Genomic DNA, 17,585 nt, shown 5'->3' with positions numbered 1-17,585 from the left:
TACTTTCTGTCTTAGTAACAAGTCTAAGACAGAACTGGGAAGAGCTAAGCAAACAAGGTATGAAGTGACTTGCCCAGGATCACATAGCTTAGAAGTGTCTGAGGCCAGATTTGAATGCAAGTCTTCCTGTGTTTGGGCCTGGCTTTCTATCTATGGTGCCTTCTGGCCACCCCTAAAAAACTTTTTAATCTTCTCTTTTTTCCCCCCATAAGAAAACCATTAATCCTGATAAAAATCCATATTTCCCTCTATGGGGTCATATGTAACTCTTTAAGATTAATTATCTTTGATTCAAACAATTCTTTTTTTTCCTCTGTATATCATATTCCAATTCTTCAATTCCTTTCTTTGTGATGTATGGTTTTTGATTCTCACTAGCTTCTTTGATATAGCTCTTAAAATACTCTTTGACATGGCAGTTCTGGAGCTTAGCAATTATATTTCTTGGTGAAATTAAATATGGATTTTTTTCTGGCATCATTCTGTGGGTTTTTTTGTCTTACTTAATCCTCTGGTTGTAATCTGTCTGGGGAGTTTTTTTTTATGATTTCCTGAAATATTATATTCAGGCCTTTTGTTTTCTCATCTTTTTATGTGAAACTAGTGCTTCTTAGGTCATTTCTTTGAGTCTTGTCTCCTGGGACAGTTAAAAAAAAGTTAATCCCTCATGTAGTTTTATGTTATTTTTTGTTTTTTTTTTTAATAATAATCATATTATTGAAATTTTAAGTTCTATCTTTTTTCAGAGTAGTTATATTAATTTTTTTGTCTTCCATTTTATACAGCTTTTGTGGTATAAATTTTAAAATAATTTTAAAAATAATTTTTGCTTTAAGAACTCTTGATTTCATTTCTTGCCTCCTTTTATTCTTTCATTAGCCATTTCAACCATTCTTGAGTCTGTAGGACCATTCCATTCCCTTTTCTGAGGATCTAGGTATAATTATTAAAGAATTTTCCTTCTTATGAATATTTTCCTGTCATTCATTTTCCATTTTTTCTTCATTATAAAAGGAAATTTTCTTTGTTTATTTATTCTGTTTGTCTCCCTGCTGATTTTTCCATAGGGATTTTCTTCCTTTTAATTATTTGACATATTTTAAGGTAATGAGAGCAAGTTGAGTTTATTTACAACCTCTCACTTAAATGTCTTGACAGAAGTTCCTCTAAAAAGCCATTTTAGAAAACCTTTGTGGTGTATCATCTTTTTACATATTCATCTGTGGATTAATCTCATTGTAATTTTGTTTACCCCTTAGTGCAGGTACTGGCAAACTGCAGCCCACTTGGTAAATGTCTTCTTTTCTTTTCTTTCTTTTTTTTGGGGGGGGTATGGTCCAACTAAGTGTAATTTTTACATTTGAAATATTGTATTTAAAGATTAAAAACCATTCCATACAACAAAAAGGCAGCAGGCTGGGTTTGGCCCTTGACCGTAGTTTGCCAATCTTTACTTTAGTGTGGATGAATTATAGAACCAAAATTTATAAAAAAGATATTCAAAAGCATCCAGAACATGGCATCCATGTATGTGAATGTGCCAGAGATCTTTTCTTGTATTACTTGCTTGCTTGACTTCACATAGCTTTAAAAAGTAATTTTAATCTTTGTTGCTATTTAAATCATAAATTAATTTAAGAGTGTTTTAAAGGAAATGTGTGTTTGCTGGAAGGAAGAGCAACAGATCAGGATTCATTATACCTGAAATTTAGTCAAGGCTCTACTACTAATTAGAGTGGGCCCTTGGACAAATAATTTTTTTTTAACTTTCAAGAGTATAAATTAAGATGTTAGATTAGATGAATTCTATTGTCTTTTTCTACCCCTAATCTTCTGTGAATGTAAATTTCTGATTATATCCTTTTAACTATCCAGTTAATTGCTTAGATAATGGGGTATTCCTAGTGTTCTTCCAGCAGAGGGCCTCAGTCCTGCATGGGAGAAGCCATCACTGTGAATGATAGGGTAGTTTGATTTTCCCATTGATAATTTGCCTGCCAAGAAAGCTTAAAATCTTTTTGTAAAAAAATAAGTAGGAAGCATATCTCTTCCTAGTATCACCTAGTGTGTTCTTCCCAACTCCCTGCTTCATTCTCTTACTCTCTAGCCAAGTTCAAACCAGAGTTCAAAGGAAGTTTATCAATGCTGGTGAGCCTAGAAATTATTTTGAAAGCTTTGCCAGCATAATATCCTTAGATGTTAAGTATAAGTAAGGATTTTCATCAGGAAGGCATCATAATATAATCAGAGGTCATTATTAATTAGCAACTTGGATTCTAGGCGTAGTTCATCTACTACCTAACTAACTTAGTGCTATTGGTAAATCACTTCACTGTACTTCATTTTGCCCCATTCTCTAGTAACAAGGGTGGACAAGATGGACTAATGACCTTCCAACAATTTACTATCTTGAAGGGCCTTAAGATTATATAAGACTAGGGGGCAGCTGGGTAGCTCAGTGGATTGAGAGTTGGGCCTAGAGACGGGAGGTCCTAGGTTCAAATCTGGCCTCAGACACTTCCCAGCTGTGTGACCCTGGGCAAGTCACTTGACCCCCATTGCCCACCCTTACCACTCTTCCACCTAGAAGCCAATACACAGAAGTTAAGGGTTTAAAAATTAAAAAAAAAAAGAAAAGAAGATTATATAAGACTATATGCACTTTTACATTATCTATCCTTCTCTTCCAGAATTTTTTGAAGAATTTAATTTAACTTAATTTGAAAAGACAGTATTATATAGATGTTATTCTGTGATTTTATTGGTTCAGGGTAAATTCCTTGCACTAAACCTATGTTTACCACTAGTTAGACTAGACTAATCTTTAAGATCCCTCTACTTTTTTCTGAAATTCTATGTTTTTCTTGCTGTTTGATAAAGCCATTCTTTGAAAAAGTATTTACATATACTCATGCAAAAATAATTAACTTTTTTTAAGCCTTTACTTTCTGTCATAGAATCTATCTGTTCCAAGGTAGAAGAATGGCAAGGTCTAGGTTATTGGAGTTAAGCAACTGGCCAATAGCTAGGAAGTGTCTGAGGTCTTGTTTGAATTTAGGACCTCCAGTCTCTGGGATTGGCTCTCAGTCCACTTGAATTACCTACATGCTCCCTCCTTCTATTTTAATAGATCTTTATTCTGGCATAATTTCAAGTCACTTCACTATTTATGGTATTCTCTTTTGGTTACACTTCAATCTGTTAATATTCCTCCTAAAATAGGGTATTAATGACTAAAATAATATTCCAAATGTGATCTAAATAGACTAAATTACAATGGTATCATCAACTCTTTTATTCAGGCTAATTTCCTCTGGATCTCAGTTTCTCCATTTGTAAAATAGAGGAATTTGATTAGATTAGAACTAACAGTATTTTATCTTTGACATTTATACTTAAGTAGTTGATGGTTTAGGATAATGGTCATCTTGGGGAAATCTTATTTATGAACTCCCAATCCCAATTTCATAGCTAAGTCTCAAATCTTTAGGGTGCACATAGAGGTTAAAGAAAACATTGGGTGTTAAATTTGATTTAGGCCTTTCCAATTCTACCTTGTTCTCTCATGTCCTTTTGTTTTTGCTGAAGTACCTATTTCATTTCTAGTAAAGCAGTTTTGCAATACACCCATCTTTTTTAACAAAAGACTTACATTCATTCTGTTGCCTTGTCACCACCCTCTTTTTAACAAACTCTTAAATTGTAGTTTCTTTTGACTGGTAGTTTGCTTAAACACCAACCATTATCTTGTACCAGATATGCTTGGTTCCCTACATGCACTGTCATGAAAACCAAATGAAAAAGAAGTTAGAATTGAGCATAAAGAGAGTATCCCAGAGGTTCACTGGCTGATTTTCTTTGAGCCACTTTTTTCAGATTTCCTTTAGATCTGCCCTGGGCCTATATTTATTTTTATGCTTCTTTGAAGGTTTTGATCTAGTATCATATGTGGATGAGAGGGAAATGGGAATATTTTTGTGCCTGTAATGATCAAGGGTTGTATTTAAAGTTGTCATTCTGTTCATCTTTTTAAAAAGATATGAGTCTTGAGTATCATGGTGCCACATAACAGTGTCAATAACTTGCATTCAGGTGAAATTTAGTATCTTTATTTGGTTTCAGATGTCATATGTGCCAAGGTCAAAATACATAGGCACCTGCCATGGATGGTGAGGTTTAGCTGACAGGGTTTGTACTGTTTGACCTGTCCTAATGAGCAGGTTATACACATCATCAGATTACAACATATACTGTGGCTATATTCAGTGCAAAGGAAAGGCTTCAAGATGTCAGTTGAAATAGACCTTCTTAGAATTTTAGGGAGCGAGTACAAGCCCTTCCTGGTTAAGGTTGTAGCTCATTTACCTGATAGAAGAATGTTGGAAGAAAAATAGCAATTTTGATTTTGAAAGTGAAGATGTTGAAGATATTTACACTTGAAGATGTTTACATAGAGTGTTCATTTCATTTGAAATGAGGATTTGTTCTGTATTCAATCATTGTGCCCCCTGTTTAGTGTACCAGACCCCTTAATCAGTCAGTAAACATTTCTTATGCACCCATTTGATGCTAGATCTACCTAGACAAAAGGGAAATAATCTCTGACCTCAAGATTACTTTATAAAGTACTAGATTATATACACATATGTAGATTTGCACAATTGAGATAAAAGTTAATTTTTTAGGGGAAGGCACTGGAAATGTGCATGTGCGTGGGCATGCGTGCTTATGTGTATGTGTGTGTGTGTGTCTGTATGTGTGTAGACTAAAAAGAGATCTTAGGCAAAAAGTGAATTCTGAACTGTCTTGAAGAAAATAAGAATTGCAAGTGGCATTGTTGAAGAAGAAGAGCCATTTTAGTCATTGGGTACAGTTAGTACAAAGACATAGAGATGGAGAAGAAATTGGAGTATTGTGTGTTCAACAAGGCTGTTGCTTGGGTATAGAGTGTGTGGAAGAGAGGGATATGAAAAACATCTGAAATAGTAGTTAAGGGGCCAGATTATAAAGAGCTTTAAACCAGACAGAGTTTAAACTTGATTCAATGTCAGTTATTTCTTTTGTCATTGCCATGAACAATGTTCTTGATGAAGTGGGTGAGCATTTCCTTGGTGAGAACCCTGAATTTTTGTGCATCTCAGGCTATTTTTATATGGCCAAATATCTATTATCAAATAATACTACTTCTGCCCACACATTTTATCTAGAATTTTTATGTCCTTTTTGGCTCATGCTACCCCTTTGCAACATTTAAAGAGTGAGGCATGTGTGAGTGGTTTCCAGTAGAAGTTAAAAAAAAAATATTGTGCCATGGAAAGGTAAGTATGAAGACATCTTTGGGAACCTTGCATAACTGCCTCAGTTAGCACTGGTTTTCAGGTTTTGATTTAATCCTGCAGATTTAATTCCTTTGATTATTTGCACTATTTCAAAACATGAGACTGCCAGTCCTAGATGATTATTTTCAGAGAGAACACTTTAATAAAAAAGAATAGTTCACATGGGAAAACTGCTTACTTAGATTTTGGTTAACAGCTTTTACTTAGGCAAATTGTGTTTAAATGTGATTCTACAATTGTTTAATAATAATACACACCAGATGGAAACCCTATCAAATTCTGTGTACATACAGGAACTTGACAAGAGGAGTCGGTAGATTTAGAGAGATTCTAAGAGCTGTTGAAACAAGAACTACACAAAACCTGCGAATGGTAAGTTTGGCTTATTAACTATTGAAAAAACAGTAGGTTTTAGATCTATAATATGTATCATAGAGTTTGTTATGACATAAATTTCATGTGTACTGAAGGAAGCTTATATCTGAAGTATATAACAACTATACCTCGTAGATCTAATATCAGAGTTTGCTTATAGGGTTGGTATTATTTTTGTTCTGGGGCATCAGTATGTTTAATGGGGTTTAATGGGGTAATTGTACACGAACTTATTCATTCATTCACCAAACATTAAGTGTCCACTGTGTTTAGAGCACTGAGCTAACAAACATTTAATGCCTGCTTATGAGATAGGCCCCAGAAGAAATGCCAGATTTAAACAAAATACTTGTCTTTGCCCTCATGGAATTTATAGTCCAATAGAATGCAAAAACTCTGTGTGTATATTAGGTATACATACATTTTACAGTTCAGTAGTCTGAATACTGATTTTACACACACACACACAAGTGTGTGTGTGTGTATACATACTTAGTACTTACACTTAGTACTTACAATCCAGTAGTCTGCCAATACTGGGTGTGTGGGTGTGGGGTGTGTGTGTGTGTGTCTGTATGTGTAGAGACAGAGAGAGTACACATGGGGTATTTACACATTTTTAGACTATATATGTGTGTGTATGTGTGTGTATGTATGCAGCTTTCATAGGCTATTGAATTATAAGTATGTATCTATTTATTTACATATATATGTAAGCACATGGATATGAGGAAGTTTAGCTTCAGCATGGTGGTTCTGGAGGATCACTATGTAGTTTTACTGATTTGTTTTTATAACTAGTGGTACAGAAACATGATTGTAGCCATTTAAAAGATGTTGATCAGTATTGTAGCTCACCTATCCATTAATTTATTCTCTCTTACTTTTTTGAACCCTTTGTGTCCTCTAAGTGTGGAAAACAAATGAGAATTCTCTAGCTTTATCTCCCCAGCAAGGTCCTGGTCTGTGGTGGCTTCTGTTCCCCAAAGGCCATACCAGTGACATAGTTCATAATAGACTTAAGCCAATATGAGTAGATTGAAATTTCTTGGTTTTCTTCTTACCATCTAGGACATTTTCTTCCTTCTTCACAGACTTATCATGAATCCTTTAACTGCAACATGAGAGTGTTAGGTGAGGTATCACTCAGAAGTTCCCAGCATGAAATGGGTTTTGAAAGGAGCTTGCAGAATTTTGTTGTCTAAAAAGTCTTAGGAATGGGTCAGACAACCTTTGGTGCTAGTTGTAGTCCTGACTGCAGGGTGATAGATGAGGCTAAGTGCCCTTCTCTCTGGTGAAAGCTTCTATCACTTCATTCGAACTTCTTTTTTACCTTTGCACCCTGCTTTTTATTGTATTTGTGTAATGGATTTGAAGTCAGAATATCTGATTCAAAGTAACTCTTTTTCCATTTCCATTTTAAAATCACTTCACTTATCTGGGCTTCCAAAAGCACTTTTTAAATCTGAGATCACAATATAAATGTAAAGCGACCTCACTGTTATTAGCCGCAGTAGAGAAGTGTTATCATATTTCTACTACTGTACTTCACAAGAGTGTTGTGAGGACTAAATAAGGCAGTACATCTAAAATACTTTGTTATAAATTTTGTGAGTCCAGGACCAACGTCTTAACCCTCTTTATATTCCTTTTAATGTATTATCCAGGGACCGCTAGATGACCCAGCAGATAGAGAGGTAGGCCTGGAGTCAGAAGAACCTGACTTCAAATCTGGCCTCAGACACTTCCTAGCTGTGACCCTGGGCAAGACACTTAACCTCAATTGTCTATGCCTTACTGCTCTTCTGCCTTGGAACTGATACTTGTATTGATTTTAAGGCAGAAAGCAAGTCTAAATTACTGCCCCCCCCCTTCAACATGTAACCCAATGACTTGCACAGAGCCACCATTTAATAAATGTTTGTTGCATTGAATTGTCATTCTGTGTGGTAAATATTTGTATATTTACATATCTTGGTTAAGAAGTTCTGCTAGAACACTTTAGGAAGGATTCTTTAAAAGTAAATAGAAAGAACAGCATCTCTGTGAGTACACTTTATTACCATGGGTTCTTTTTCTCTTAAATGGATTTTCCCCAATATAGCCATATAAAACTTTTCACTTGGGCAGTATGTCAGTGCCTTCAAAGATTTCTACGTACCATTACAATAAATGATTAAAATGGCAAATGTTTTCTTAGCTTTTTAAAAATGATAATGAAAATCCAGGCTTTCAGAATTGATTAAATAGGAAACATAATCATGAAGCACATATAATTATTATTTTATTAGGGTAAATAAAAGTTTTTCCCCCCTACTTGAAAGATGACTACTGAGTCCTACTAGGGATATTTACAGGGTACTAATTTCAAACCTGGTTATTGGCAAATGTTTCTTATTCTAAATTAAAGGATTTGTAATTCTATTTTCTTTTTAGTTTCTTTTGCCCCTTTCAGGATTTGATAGGAAATAGTTTAGCTTAGAAGTAATCAAGAAATGGGAAGATATCATGTTGATCATTTTCATTAAGGAAAGAGACTTTATTAGTGCTACCACAGAACCGCTAGATTTATCCAGGACCTCTGGATCAGTGAAGACTTGAATAGGTTAATGTTAAATCACCCCTAATCATTGTTGGAAATTCTGCCTCAGGTGAGACTAGCTCCCTGTGTTATCTTATTGTTCACTTATTATAATTAGCCTTGATTAAGTTGTTCATACCTTTAACCACATATATTGGTGTTTTGATCTACATAGGACATTGACCTTTGTCAGGACCCTCAGCAGGCATTAGGCCATTTTCAAACATCAACAATGACAGTACTATGCTGTTTTTAAGATGAATTTATACAAATTTGAGTTTTCACATAGTTTTCTTAGGGTGGGATAATACCAGAGAAAAAGTTCCTTTAGAAAGGAAATCATTTTTTTTTAATATATCAACAAAGGTCTTACTTGCTAATCTTTCAAAATTCTTCCCTAGGTTATGTATAGGTCTGGTATAATGGAAACTGAACTCAGAATCTGAAAACTCAAGTTGAAGACCTATGTCTCTTGCAAGCTGTATGGCCTTGGTATAGTTATTTAACCAGATAAACCTCAGTTTTCTTCTCTTTTATTCATAAGTTTGTTTGCATCAAAGGAGATCATTACCATTCCAGATTTAGAACACTAAAACTTTAGAACATGTGATACATGGAACTTCTACAGTTTTTATGTTGTTGCTCTGATCTGTTTATGGTGAACCTTAAGAGTCCTTGCATGTTAGAGAGGAAAAGACTAGAAATAGAGCTATGATACTCTAGACCAGTGATTCCCAAAGTGGGTGCTACCGTCCCCTGGTGGGTGCTGCAGCGATCCAGGGGGGCGATGATGGCCACAGGTGCATTCATCTTTCCTATTAATTGCTATTAAAATTCAAAAAATTAATTTCCAGGGGGCTAAGTAATATTTTTTCTGGGCAGTAGGCCAAAAAAGTTTAGGAACCACTGGTCTAGACTTTGGATCAATAAAATATCTTGATGGTCTCCCTTTGTCCCTATGCTCTTCATAGTCTCAACATATCAATTCTTTTCAGCTCTGGGACAGAGATGCAAAGTCAGGGAGATTAGAAAGAGATGAGAGGAGCAAGACCAAGGAAAAAGAGAAAGGATCAGAGTCACTTTTGTTAAGCTCATATGTAGGTTCAAGAAAGTCAGGATGTTGAGAGGAAAGAGTTTGTGGACTAGCAAAAACTTTGCCTTAGGCTGATGTGTAGATCTGCAAACTGGCATTTGGGAAAAACTAATTGAGGCCATAGAGGAAAAGTAGCTGTCCCAGGTCACACAGGTAGTGGTAGAATCTTAGTCTCCTGGTTCTTATTCTGAATTTCCCTTTATTGCAAACTACAGTTTATAAGGTAGCACAGGTAGAAAAATATGAAGCATCTGGATGGCAGCCAGCTCCCAGAGCCCTTCCTTTTCCTTTGTTTCTTATCAAGGCAAGCATGAGGATTAGGAGGTTGGAAGGTTAGTCTGTTTTGTGGGAAATGAGGAAAACTCATTAGGTAGAGATTCTTAGAATTCTTGCAATCTCTGTGTGCCCATTGGGTGTGGCATGTGAGAGGGATATCCCCCCTCTCCTCTTTTTGGTATTTATTCTTTGATTAGTCAGAGGAGGAGGCTATGGCTTCCAGGGGAAGCCAATTACTTTACATAATTGAAATGAGGTCAGAATGGAGCTATAATGGAAGGTTTAAGGAAAATAGTGGAGAAACTTTAATTTTTCAACTAAATGATTATATTCTCAACTATTCATATCATGTTTTTGCAAAGACCTCTGTAGGGGCTAGAAAATATGCATTTCCTTTTAGAATTTTCTAGATGATTAAAAGCCACTGGGACTTAATTGAAAATGGTAGAAGAAACTTTGTCATTATCCAGTGGTTAGAAATCACCAAGCCAGTGATTTGGTTGCATTTAAGTTCCATGTGGTGTTTTAAAAGATTTCATATTGATGGAAACCTCGAGATAATCCTCTTTTGGAATATTTTGATTATTAGAAAACTCATTTGCATAGAAAATCAGCCTCTTGTATAGATTACAAGACATGAAATTCTGTCTTTTGGGGAGTGTTCTAGCCCAGCACCTTGGACACACATTAGTAATGGCTTTGCATTTATTTGGTAAATGAACAACTGCTTTTAAAAACTGTAGTGAATAAAAGGGGTCTGGCCAGAGTGATAAACATTTATTAATAAAATATGAGAGAGAGAGAGAGAAAGAGAGAGAGAGAGAGAGAGAGAGAGAGAGAGAGAGAGAGAGAGAGAAGAGACAGAAGAGAGAGGTATCAACCCAAAGAGAACTGAATCTTCATTTGGCTGGCTAAGGCCCTGTCCCTGCTGCAACAGCAGCATGGCTTTCCATAGGCCAATTGCAGAAGTCAAGAGGTCCTTTCCTTCCTGGGATCACATTTATGAATCCCAGTAGCTCCTCCCTCTGTGGATACATTGCTTATTGATGCCAGGGGATGCCAGACCCTTAGACATGATGTTACTCTACTTCTACCCCACCCCACCCCTGGTGCAGCAGGGTGAAGACATTCTCTTCACACAAAATCTTCATTACAGAGGTTTATAAGGGAGGGATATATTTGGAAAAAGTGGTGATGCAAAAACAAAAAAAATCCGCAAAAAGATAATTTTTAAAAAGAGTCATTCAGTCTAATAGTCATGCTGTAACCCTTATAGCTTAAGAAGATAAAATAATGTTTTAGCAGTTTTGCTTGATGAGTGTGCTTTGAATCATAAAGGGGAAAGTTAATCTATCGGCATGGACTTGGTCAAAAATGAGAATTCCTATAAAATTGCTTACAAAACTCTGTGTTGCATGTAGCCTTTGTTTTTTGTTAAAGTGCCTTAGATTGCCAGTGTCTTAAGGATGTAATTAATTCCCCTCCTCTCATGTCATAGAGAAAATGTGATGATAATTTATTAAAATTCAATTCAGCAAGCTTTTGTTGAGTGCCTATAGGAATAATAATGCCTAGAAGTATCAAAAGAACCATAAGAAGCTGAGTTTGAGATCTACCATTTACTATATCACAGAATCCCAGATTCTCAGAGTTGGGAAGGATCTCAGGCAATTTAATTTGAACGAAATAACAGAGAATCCTTTCTACAACATTTCAATAAGCAGTCTTCTACACTTGAGAACCACTATTTCCCAAGGCAGCTTATTCTATTTTTTGGATACTTTTAATTATTAAAAAATATTTTCCTTATATTGAGCCTAATTTTGTCTTCCATAACTTCTAATCATTGTCCTTGTTTCACCCTCTGGAGCCAAAGAAAACAAGTCTATATAACTTGTTCTGTATTATCATCTTCTATATAACCTTTCATAGCTCTCATATCATCTCTGAGTCTTCTATCATGATTATCCCTCCAAAAACTTCTCTTTTTCAGCCTAACCATGTTACTTCTCCTTGAGGATCTCAGTTCCCTTATCTCTAAAGTAATGAAGGCCTTCGACTAGATGATCTCTAAAGGCCATTTCAATTCTAACATTCTGTGAACATTGGATAGATACCTATGAAAGATTAAAAGAAGGACATAAACAAGAATCTCTAGAATCAGAGTCATAGAGGGTTCTGATCTGGAACTGTAATACCCAACTAACAATTGGGAACAACAATAGCTCTTGTTTTTATAACCTTTTATGGTTTTGAAGTATTTAGTAAAAGTGCTATTATCTTCACTTTACAGGTGAGTAAATGGAAGCTCAGAAATTTAAAGTCAATGGTTCTTGGCATCATCAGCTAGTAAAGGACAAAGATAGAATTTGAATCCACCTGCTTCATCCACTCTTATTTAACAAAAATTTTTTTAAATGAACAGATATGTATTTCCTCTTTCATAATCTACCTAGTGGGGAAAAAAAGAAAAACAAATTCTTTGTATACTCAAGCAAAGCACATTCTCTCATTAGCTGTATACAAATATGTATGCATGTATCAATCTGTAACTTGAATCACTTCTCTCTCACCTCTCAACTCTGTCAGATTGATGTATTTTTCATCATTGTTTCTTTGGAATCTTGGATGGCCATTGTGTTGACTACAATTCTTAAGGCTTTCAAAATTGTGTTTACAGTATTGCTATTATTGTATTAATGTTCACCTATGCAGTTAGGTGGCACAGTGGATAGAATGTTTGTCTTAGAGTCAGGAAGTCCCTAGTTCAAATGTGGCCTCAGATACCTACTAGGTATGTGACCATAGGTATGTCAACTTAACTTAATGTCTGCCCCAGTTTCTTCGATTATAAAATGGGCATCATAATAGTACCTATGTGACAAGTACTCACAGGTAGGGTAGTTGTGATGGTCAAAGAGATAATATTCATAAATCACTTAGCACTGTCCCTGGCTCATAATAGACACTTAATAAGTGTTCTCTTTCTCCTCTCATCAGTTTGTAAAGATCTTCACACTTTGTTTATTTTTATAATATTGGTATAATAGTATTATTTGTTCTTCTGGTTCTGCTAACTTCACATAGCATTAATTCTTTTAAATCTTTCTATGCCTGTCTGTCTGTCTCTTTTAAAAAAAACTTTTATCTTAACATCAATACTATGTATTGGTTCCAAGGCAGAAGGGGTAGGCATTTGGGGTTAAGTGACTTCCCCTGGGTAATACAGCAAGGAAGTGTCTGAGGGCATATTTGAATCCAGGACATCCCATCTCTAGGCCTTGGTCTCAGTACACTGAGCCCCTCGACTTCCCCCTCCAATTCTCTTTGAATTCGTCTGTTTTCCTCATTTCTGATGTTACAGAAATACTCCTCATGCTCATATCCAACAACTTATTCAGCCATTCTTCAATTACTAAACGTTTATTTAGTTCCCAGGTTTTTTTTGTTCCTTCAAAAAGAGCTGCTATAAATATTTTTGTACTTTTCCCATTTACTTTATCTTTTTGATGTTTAGATCTAGTAGAGCCAGTCAAATGGTACATTTGTCATTTTTGCCAGTCTCAAGTGTGTGAAGTAAAATTTAAGAATTTCTTTAATTTGCACTTCTCACTTTAGGATTGATTTGTAGCATTTTTTCATATGGCCATAGTATTGTTTCTTCCACCGAGAACTGCCTATTCATATATTTTGACTATTTATTATTGGGAAATGGCTCTTACTATAAACTCTACCAGTTCCTTATATGTAGTAGAGTTGAGATCTTTGCTAGAAAAACTTTGTGATAGCCTCCTAATTGCTCTCCTGACCACTAGTTTCTCCTAGCTTTAATCTGTTTTCCACATAGCTATCAAATTGATATTCTTAGAGCAGAGGGTTGCAGTTTTTTTTTTAGCTATAAAATGAGGGAATTGGAATAGATAACCTTTAAGACCCTTCTAGTTTTAAAACTGTGATGCTGTGATCTCTGTCTGCATGCTGAAGGTTGTCCTTTTAGCACTTTGAAGTCAACATGACCAAAATATCATTATCTTTACCCCCAAATCTGCCTCTGCATCTGTCATCCTTCTTATGGTTAGCCGGTTCAAAACCGTGACATCATCCTTGACTCTTATTCTAAAATAAGTGTGGCAGAGATCCTTTTGATTCTATCTCTGCAATCTTTCTCACATATTTCCCTTTCTTCTTACTCAATGCCTGACCCCAAGGGCTTATTACTTTTCACCAGGACAATGAAATAGATGATGACTGTAGGAGAGACATTGTGGTATCTCCTCAAAGTTGTGGTTTACTATTAAATACTGCTTCTTTCCTATTACTGCCTTCATTGGGGATGCCCTTAGTTCACTTACAGATTTCTCTCAAAGATTTGGTAAAATGGGAGAGCAGACATGTAGGATGGTACTTTTTGATGTTCTTTTGATTGCCTTTTTTCAGGCTCAGATTTTTTTCCTACTCCTTTGGTATGTGAAAAAATTAATATATGGTAATATATGAGAAGCACATTTAAGAAGTACAAAGCAAAGTGCTGTGGGGTTTTGTTATTGTATCCATTTCACTTGTTAAGGGGCCTTGTATATAATAAGTGTTTAACTGTGTTTGTTGAAAGAAAATTGATTGTTATTGATAGAATATGTGGAAAATCTTTCTGAAAAAGTACCTTGAGCTGGACTTTAAAGGACAGATTAAAATATAGTAGGTATATTGGAACTAAATGTTTTTTGAGGCAGGAGTATGTGTGAATAGAATGTCAGAGGTGGGAAAGCAGAGAGTGTTTATGGGACAAATAAGTAATAGTTCATTTTGCTAATAGTGTATAAAGAGGAAAATAGCATGAAATACTCAGGGAATGGATGGTACCAGGTTATGAAGGACCTGATTGCCAAAAAAAATAGTATGAACATTAACCAGGCGGCACAGAGAACCATTGAGAGTTTTTGAATTGAGGGGATAAACTCACCATGGTGAGGCATAAAGGAGATTACTTTGTCAGTACTTTAATTTGCACTTGGATGAGAAAATATTTGTGCTTCTTTTCTCATTTGTCAATAGTATGAGAAAAGAACTTAGAAACTTTTTTTTTATTTACTGTGTTATGTAAGGTTCAACTAAGATACTGAAGTAAATGGAGTTAGAGTGGGATAGATGGAACTTCAGTTTTGTTCAGATAATGAATGACAGAAAAAAATTAAATCCACCATTGTGTCTTAAACAGTAGGTATCAGATAATAATGTTCCCTCTGAGCTTTTGAGTGATTTTCTAGCCAGTGCAATGGAATCCTTCCTTCCTCTCTCCCTCCCTCCCTCCCTCCCTCCCTCTCTTTCCTTCCTTCCTTCCTTCCTTCCTTCCTTCCTTCCTTCCTTCCTTCCTTCCTTCCCTACCTTTTTTCTTCCCTTCCTCCTTTCCTCCTTATTTCTTCCTTCTTTCCCTCCCTCCCTCCCTCCACTTTGTGCTGGGTTTTGCTTAAAAATAAAAATCTACACCTCCACTTAATGGATGGGATTACCATTTCCATTCCAGAACTATATTTATGAAATGTATTGCTGATTAGACCAACAGAAGCCTGGTGATACTAGTTTTTATTTTAAAAAAAGATTTATTGAGAGCCCTCTAGGCAGTCCAAGAGAAGAACACTGGGCTTAAGAGGATCTGGAGTCTGTCCTGGCTTTGTCAATGTCTTTGTGACTTTGGGCAATTCAATGCAATTCAGTTCAACAAGCAGTTATCAAGCACCTGTTCTATTTAGCACAGTTCTCAGTGTCTGAAATACAAAGACAAAAATGAAACAGCCCCTGCTCTCAGGGAGCTTAAATTTGACCTTAAAAGTTAATTATTATAAGACTTAGTTTTCTCATCTGAGCAATGGGAATAATAATCCTTGGTACCCTACTTTCTGTGGGTTATTGTGATGATTAAATGGAATGACTTTTAAAGTGCTTTGTAAACTGTAACACTGTTATTGTTATTTGGAGTCAGTTTCTGTTGGCAAAATAGAATTACTGATGTTTGTTTTCTGTTTCATCCACAGACGATAGCCAGGCAGTTAGCAGAAATTTTGTTAAGGGGTATGTGTGAACAGAGCTACTGGAATCCTCTGGAGGATGCTCCATACCAGTCACCTCTCGATGATCCCCTCAGGAAAGGAGCCAATACGAAAAACTACTCTCTCCACCGAAAAGCCCGAGTATACACAGGAGAAAAGTATGAAAGTTCTTTGTCTTCTCATTTTACACACTTGCTATTTAAGAGATAGGACTCAGAAATAGAAAATAATTTTAAAATCTGATTTTAAAAAAGAGGAAAGAAGGCCAGGTGTGGTGTGTGGCCCAGTAATCCTCGTTATTGAGCAGGCTGGTGGATTACTTAAGCCCAGGAATTCCAAGCTGCTTTCAGTGAGGTTTAAGCTGTTTGGGTGCCCACCTCGTCTGGCAATATAGTGAATCCTTGGGATGATATTTTGGTTGGGGGAAGGAGGGGTTGCATACAAAGTTGGTTTAAGAGGCGAACTAGTCCAGGCTGTAAATGAAGCAGGTCAAAATTGCTGTGTTGATTACCAGTGGGATCTGTCATTTTGAGTAGCTGATATATTTCTACTCTGTGTATGTGTTGTGTGTATGTGAGAGAGAGATCTACTCTCTCTCTCCATAAAGGAGAGAAGGGTGGCAAGGAGAGAAAACTACTTTACTGCATTATTAATTTAATTTTAAGAGCTATTTTTATATGAATTTATTGACTCAACAGATTCTTGTTGAGCATGAATGAGTGGGTAGAGTATGATTATGTAGACATTCAAGTACCTGTCTGTTACTCTTACAAACTTTCATTTGTTTTTGAGATTCTTACCTCTAACTTGCAGAAGGTCATACCTCAAACAATGGCAAAGTTAATTGCTTCTAGCATTTTTCTCTTAAATAATTATTGATGTTTTGAGCAAAAAAAACTTTAAACTACGTTGCCTGTGAGAAAAAGTGAGGAAGTAGAAGAGAAATGATTTATAAATAATAAATTATGTTAAACTTAGAATTTTCACATTTTAGATTTGAAGGCCTTTTGAATTGGGGGGAATGAATGAGTGGGAAGGATATAGGCAGCTATTATAGTCCTAACTCCCTTCTCCAGTCTTCCCACAGGGTTTTAGGTAACAGCCTCATAGTCCTGCACCTCCAGCCAGGGGAAGTAAGAGGAAGGCAGATAAGAAGGGAGTGGATTAGATGCAGCTAGACCCAGTAAATCTCAACCAGTGTGGAAGAGCTTTTTATTCCTCCCTCAACCCAACCTTTAATTTAATCCTTTGTCCACTCTGGCCCTCCTGCAAAAGTCTTATTCTCATTCTTGTCATGGAAGTGACTCTGGGTTCCCAAGTAAGCTCTGATAGGATCTCATTGGCTGAAGATTTTAAGCACAGGCTCAGGGATGAACTGTATGTCTTTTATGGAAGGACCAGATTTGCTGAGTTCAGACAAACTTATTATCAGAATATTGGCCACCAGAAAATGGACTTCTTTCAGTTATAGCAATTCATGAAACTGCCTATTAAATATATCAGGGGTTGCTACATGTATTGGTGGAAAGAGTAATCACATTGATGAAATCACAGATTTTTTTAAACTATTGGAAGAAGTCTGCCCTGGTAAAGTTTGGAGAAACTTCTGAGTGAACGATAAAAGGGGTTAGTAGGAAAGGGAAAGAGGACAAAGATTAAATATGTTCCATCTGGATCTTTCACATCTTGCCTATTCTCCATTCTGACAAAGTGCATAACAGTTGGCCAGCATTAGTACCTTAAGATTTGGCCATACCATATTTTTAAAAATGCAATATTTATAAAATATTAGAATTGGAACAGATTTTAGAAATGATGGAATCCAGCTTTTTATTTTTATAGAAAGGGAAACAGGCCCCCAAAAGTTAACTTGACCA

The 17,585-nt window shown here is 35.9% G+C and overlaps 1 protein-coding gene across 3 annotated transcripts in view; it reads left to right on the top strand.

The window, feature by feature from the left end:
* Positions 1–17,585, top strand: part of TTC7B (tetratricopeptide repeat domain 7B) — a 342,224-nt gene that overhangs the window by 84,891 nt on the left and 239,748 nt on the right. For all 3 annotated transcript variants that reach the window (XM_044665011.1, XM_044665010.1, XM_044665009.1), the window contains exons 5-6: positions 5,633–5,711; positions 15,694–15,866. In XM_044665011.1, coding sequence (XP_044520946.1) covers positions 5,633–5,711; positions 15,694–15,866 — 252 coding nt within the window. The remainder of the gene's footprint in view (positions 1–5,632; positions 5,712–15,693; positions 15,867–17,585) is intronic.

The sequence above is a fragment of the Gracilinanus agilis genome, chromosome 2 (genome assembly GCF_016433145.1).
Source record: "Gracilinanus agilis isolate LMUSP501 chromosome 2, AgileGrace, whole genome shotgun sequence".
Taxonomy (NCBI): Eukaryota; Metazoa; Chordata; class Mammalia; order Didelphimorphia; family Didelphidae; genus Gracilinanus; species Gracilinanus agilis.
The sequence above is the reverse complement of the archived record's forward strand: the minus strand, read 5'-3'. Positions and strand labels throughout refer to the sequence as shown.